The sequence below is a fragment of the Electrophorus electricus genome, chromosome 11 (assembly GCF_041902795.1).
Source record: "Electrophorus electricus isolate QZ-2024a chromosome 11, ASM4190279v1, whole genome shotgun sequence".
Taxonomy (NCBI): Eukaryota; Metazoa; Chordata; class Actinopteri; order Gymnotiformes; family Gymnotidae; genus Electrophorus; species Electrophorus electricus.
In genome coordinates this window covers 7,950,496-7,956,667 of record NC_137507.1, presented here as the reverse complement: position 1 = coordinate 7,956,667, position 6,172 = coordinate 7,950,496, and the positions used below count along the sequence as shown (strand labels likewise).

Sequence of the window (6,172 nt, the reverse complement as noted above, 5' to 3'; positions counted from 1 at the left end):
TCTGCATTGATAAATAGCTTTAAACATACATTTCTTGGGTGGTTTATGATTTTTGCACAATGCCTGCCCATCCCTTACCGATGGGAGTTTTTCTCTGAGCCAAGGGAAACCTGAGTCTCCCTTTGAGCCTTGAGAATCACAGAGGGAAAGTCCTGCATGTCAAATGTTTCATCTTCTTCTGCTGGAAGCAATAAGTGAAGTCTTAGGCATGGCCAGGCAGAACCAACCACACAGGCTGCACCCACACTACTAAAAAGGATAATAAAATAGTGTGTTAAAATAATGCACCATGCACATTCTTTTTAACTTTAAAATGATTTAACCTTATGGGCAGCATTTTGATTCAGTACTGTTTCCCATTTCCTACTTCACTAGCGGTCTAAACTCATGAAACAGAAACAGTTCACTGGTTGCATGTAGGACGTAAAACATGATTTTGGACAGTGAAAATGCCTTTTTTTTGCTTCTGGATCATGTAACCAATTCCCTTGGAAACTTCCCGAACCCAAAGGAGGAGAGATATTCCTCAGGAAAGGTCTGAGCTCATGTTCATTTTTGTTTTATTTTTATTTTTAAATTCTTATCAGTCACCACACTTCAAGTTCATTATCGGACCTGGAGTGGCCGCTGCGTGCTACCGTGCCGCCATTTTTTCATACAATGACATTTTGGAATCTTATATGTGGGTAATGTATCAGCAAAGAATGTTATCAATGATTTTAAGCATAATATATTTATTTTTTCAGTGGTCTTGGTACCAGCCTCGTAGAGTTCTTAAAAATATCACTATGTTGGTATCTGGTTGCTTGTGATGGCTGTTTACAACTGCCCACATAACCCTTTTCTCACCAGTAGCAGCTTGTATAAAATAGTTCGCTACCCATTTAGCAGTCCCAATGATGGTCCCAAGCAGTCCCAAGAATGTAAATCACATTGTCAGCCTAGTTTCAGACTCAAGGCATAGCTTCCACACAAGAATTCCATCTCAGGACAGTGTTGTATTAGCTTCCAACTGAAGTGAAAAGGTGTGTTCACTTAAAACAACCTTGATACTCAAAGTTAAAGTTAAAAGCTGTAAGAAACTAGATTTATTTACCTAGAAATTCACAATTCACTTTTTTTTTCAAACAAGTGTGTCTTCTTCTTTTAACATAATACAACTTTGATGTTGCTGAAACTGTTTCAGTTATCAAGTGACATTGTGACAATGCACGCTGAACAAACACAGGAGCACGATTAATAGAACATGTAGAATTAGTCTTTATCCTTACCGTAGAAATGTGAAGCATTTGCTATTAATGTATGATGTATGATGGATCACATGCAAGTAAGAATATTACATAAATGCCATCAACTTGTTGAGCAGTAAGCTGCTTTTGGAAAATCTGAACTTTAGTTTCATCAAACTATATAGCAATTCTTCACAGTTTAAATAAAATACTACTTGTGTTACACTAGCAGTTTCAACAACCAGCCATCTTGTAAGGAGAAAATAAGTGTTAGATATTACACTTTAATGCAAGCCATCATTGAACAATGCTGTGCTTTCCTGTAGTTTCTAGATATGTGAAAACAGAACAATATAGCTCGTATACAGGTTTAGTTCATAACATGTAAGAGATCATTAATTAACATTTTAAATGTGAATTCCTTACCTGCAGGCTTTTCATTGTAATGTATACAGTAATTGTACAATGTTGATGCCCCGTTGGAACTGGTCAAACATTAAAGATACAATCTCACAATCTTAAAGATACAATCTGTATAACAGCTTGCAAAGCAGATGAGGTTCTGTATTTCAGTTTGACTCATATAAATATTAGAAATTGGAATGTTTAAAGTGTTTGTTAACTTCAAAAATACAGAGGACCACAATTGTATGTCTTAATATCTAACACACTAGCCATACATAAAATGAATACACGTGCGCCTCCTACAAGACACTATTGTATTTTATGTGCCATTTAGATTTCAAGATTTTAAATGTATATCTCAGTGTACTTTTTGTTAGTACTACATCACCCCCCACTCCTCATGGCACAAACCTCAGTAAATGTGTATCTGTTAGGGTTACATGGGAATAAGGGTATTGGTGTTGGGTCTCACGGAGGGCTGGTTATCCTGTGGACCCACAGATATGAGTGTAACCAGGCCAATCTGACGTGTGACTACATCATATGAAGGACGGAGCAGAGAAGGAGAGTGGGGTTGGACATTTGTGTGGGGACACTATTCAAAAATGATCTCAGAGGCCATGCGGAGGCAGTTGGATGTGTCGTCTGGCATGCTTCTGTGGGTGACCAGGTTTCCGTCCAAGCGCAGGGTCTTCAGTTTAGAGTAGTTCATAGGCGAGGTGAACTTGCAGATGCTAGTCAGGTCAAACTCTGCAACAACAACCACAAGCATGCAGATCACACAAAGGATGGATGAATAGTTGTGTCTCATGAGCAAGAATTACAGAAAATAGAACAAAAAATAAGACTGCAATAATAGAGAGGAGGGATAGAGAAGGAGAGAGAGAGGGGGAAGAGAGAGGGAGAGAGAGAGGGAGAGAGATGGTGGGAAAGGAGGTGCTCACTGTCAATTTCATTGACTTGCAGGTACAGGTGCTCAAGTGAATCGCTGATCTCAGGTATAGACTTCAGTTTGTTAAAGGACAGGTCCAACTCGAGGAGAGAGCTTATGTTGAACACGCCCGCAGGAATTCCCGAGTCCACCAGCTTGTTATGGGAGACGCGCAAGTACTGCAGCTCAGGAAGCTTGGCCAGGTAGCCGGCGGGGACACCCTCGATGTCATTGTTGTCTGCGTAGAGCATCAGTAAGGAAGAAGGAACGCCTGCTGGGAGCTTCTTCAACTTGTTCTCACTGATGTCCAGCAGCAAGAGTGACTTCAGTCCTTTAAAAGCCCCAGCAATGCTCTCGGTGGTCAGCTGGTTCTTAGCCAAGTAGAGCATGGTAAGGTTCTGCATGCCAGCCAGAGTGCCTGATGGGAATGAGGTGAGTTGGTTGCCTGTCAGCCTGAGCTCCTCCATGGACTTGGACAGAGGGCCAGGGGGCTTGGTCAGCTTGTTGTAGCTAAATAAGAGTTTCTCCAGGCTGGTCAGCTTGTCAATGGTCCCAGCCTGGATCTTGTCGCTGGTGATGTTGTTGTTGTCAATGACCAGCCAGCGCAAGTCGGTGACGTTGTCGAACACACCTGCCTTGATCTCCTCGATGAGATTGTTCTGCAGGTAAAGGTATTTGATCCCCATGGGGATAATAGGCACGTACTTCAGCTTGCGGTCGTCACAGTACATGGCTGTGGGTAAGGGGCAGTAGCACTCCGGCACACAGTTGGGTACAGACATAACTGCGTATGGGGGCTCAGGGGGGTAGTCGTAGTCATACTGACAGATGCCCAGACCAAGCAGGCTGGCCAGGAGGAGGGAGCTGAGAGGGAACATAGCTGCACAGCAGAGGCAAGTCCAGTCTGATGGAAAGCAAGCAAACAAAACAGGAAAAGAGCGAGAGAGGGTAGTTACTTTAAATGAATGGAAACAACTCGACTCCTAACCAGATTTGCTCTACTTAGACCTAAGCATTGCAAGAAGGATTTCACAGTACCTATAAACACAAACAGTTTCTGTTGAGCACCTTTGAACTGGGGTGTTGTATGTTCTCGGATGCTTCTGAGGTTCTTGTAACAGCTGTCCGCCCGTCCACCAGCCAGGCCCTAACTGCTGTTTGTCACTAGTTTGATGTGATGATATTGTGTTGATGTCACCCATGTATGACTCCATGTAGATCTCAGGTTAAAGGTTGTTTGAACTACAAACATCACTGTCCCGTCATCATCTTTCCAGCAAAGTCCCTGAAGCTTAGAGTGCATTCCGCATACACATGTGTGCACCCCCACTCTCTCACACTCACACAGGTCACTCTGTTCTACTGCAGGCTCACACAGGTCATTCTCTTCTACTGCACACTCACACAGGTCACTCTCCTCCACTGCACACTCACACGGGTCACTCTGTTCTACTGCACACTCACACAGGTCACTCTCCTCCACTGCACACTCACACGGGTCACTCTGTTCTACTGCACACTCACACAGGTCACTCTCCTCCACTGCACACTCACACGGGTCACTCTGTTCTACTGCACACTCACACAGGTCACTCTCCTCCACTGCACACTCACACGGGTCACTCTGTTCTACTGCACACTCACACAGGTCACTCTCTTTTACTGCACAGTCACACAGGTCACTCTGTTCTACTGCACAATCACACAGGTCACTCTGCTCTACTGCACACTCACACAGGTCACTCTGTTCTACTGCACACTCACACAGGTCACTCTCTTTTACTGCACACTCACACAGGTCACTCTGCTCTTCTGCACACTCACACAGATCACTCTCCTCCACTGCACACTCACACAGGTGTGACACAAAGCACAGGGACAAAGGAGGTAAAATCAACGTACTCAAACTACATTCCAATGTTGGCTATAATAACCAACAAAGAAATCCATAAAGTCTAGTTAAAAGTAATTCTTTTAGAAATTGCATCACGCCAGTATGAATTCTGAGCTATATTTGGATGCATGAAAAAGGTACAGTCATTTAAAAAATATCCAGCACACAGGTTTAAAGAACAAAAACAGTAAGCAAAAATTGGAAACTATATTCAGTTCTAAATGAATTCTGCAACACTAGCTCATAGAAGCCAAACACAGCATCTCCCAGCAGCACAGCTAGACTGCAAAGACCCTCCTCATAATCTTAAATTGTATTAAAACACAAAAGTCGCACACGAAAATGAATCAGCCTACATCAGTCTGCACATTCACAGCACAACAGATTTTCTTTAGGCTTACTCATACCTGCCAAAAGGTGCAAACTAGACCGAGTCTGGACAGCAACACGAAACAGATCACCCCAGATGCCCTGCAGGACAGAAGAGCCCAGCAGGATCCTTGGAGTAGCAGGTAGGAGCTGACTTACCTTAATCTCTCTCCCTCTGTGTCAGGCTGCAGGATGAGATGTGTGTGGCCCGGGGTCTCTGGAGAGAACGAAAGAGGGAGGGAGAGAGAGGGAGGGAGAGAATGAGGGAGAAAAAGAGAGGAGGGAGAGACAGAGCACAAGAGCTCAACCACCGTAGCTCTGGAGTGATGGAAAACAGCAGTCAGTCGGACAGCTCGACGCAGCGGCTGCTGGATATCTGTGGTACATGGACTGTAAGGTCTAACGAGATACAGGTGGAGCGAGAGAGAGTGTGGGAGGCTTTGTAGGGTATATTTACCTGTGTGGTTTAAACTCAGACACACACACACACACACACACACATCATACCCATTCATTATGAAATTTCCTTGTTGAACAAATGATCTAATATCACGGAGAAAGTCAAACTCCTATTATGCGAAACGTGATAAAACATCTGCCAACACTAAACATTTAGCCAGTGAAATATCACTAAAAACGGTTGCAAAAATGGTGTGGAAAGTTGAGGGGGCGAAAAAAAACCAAAAAACATTTTGGCTGCATTCAATGCCAACTGCCCACTATTAAATTACCAAGACTGCTTCTGTTGTAAATAAGCCTTGGAAAAATCGACAAGAGGAGACCAATGGAGCCAGACCAAACTTACATAAGCCTCTGGACTGCTACAGCTTCTCCTGTGCAGAACATGGCATCTGAAAAGATCTCATCCATCTGCCCACAGATGTGAGGGTGTAAATCAACATCAGCTCCTCTTTTATCATTACACACCAGTGCGTCTGTACCAGCATGCCTCTGGCATGAGGCGATGCGCTCCCGGGCCCAGGCCGACGTCTGGACGTCCAACACCCAGACCCGCGCGCTGGCGTCTGGGCCTGGTGATGCAGACATTTGCTGTAGTCTTTGGCTTTTGTATCTTAAACTGTGGCTGGTTGTGACAGTGTTGTATAAGTCCTAAGATTCCTTCCAAGTGTTCAAATCTCATTCCTTCGGATTCCTTTGTGCTCAAACCTCATAATAAAACAAGGAAATCGGTGACATTGTGCTCCAGTTGCTGGACCCTGTGATGAAACATTTCATTTGCATTTATCACGCCCCGAAGAGACATTTGTACTGTCTTTCTCACAGCTGCAATATGTTGTTAATTCTTTCATTCTTACTTGCACTATGTCCCCTGTCAGAAACATA

At 43.8% G+C, this 6,172-nt stretch overlaps 1 protein-coding gene across 4 annotated transcripts; it reads right to left on the bottom strand.

Annotated features, from left to right (window-relative positions):
• Positions 1-1,059: 1,059 nt before the first annotated feature.
• On the bottom strand, positions 1,060-5,199 carry lum (lumican). Of its 4 annotated transcripts, none has more exons than XM_027021587.3 (3): positions 4,988-5,199; positions 2,579-3,469; positions 1,060-2,384 (listed from the first exon to the last, which is right to left on the bottom strand). In XM_027021587.3, exons 2-3 carry the CDS (start codon positions 3,441-3,443, stop codon positions 2,230-2,232), a joined length of 1,020 nt encoding a protein of 339 aa, XP_026877388.3. In that variant the 5' UTR covers positions 3,444-3,469; positions 4,988-5,199; the 3' UTR covers positions 1,060-2,229. The 4 variants fall into 4 exon arrangements, with proteins under 4 accessions (XP_026877388.3, XP_026877389.3, XP_081579815.1 ...); XM_027021588.3 differs by lacking the exon at positions 4,988-5,199 and adding an exon at positions 4,867-4,987; XM_081723689.1 differs by lacking the exon at positions 4,988-5,199 and adding an exon at positions 3,604-4,818.
• Between the last annotated feature and the right edge of the window lie 973 nt (positions 5,200-6,172).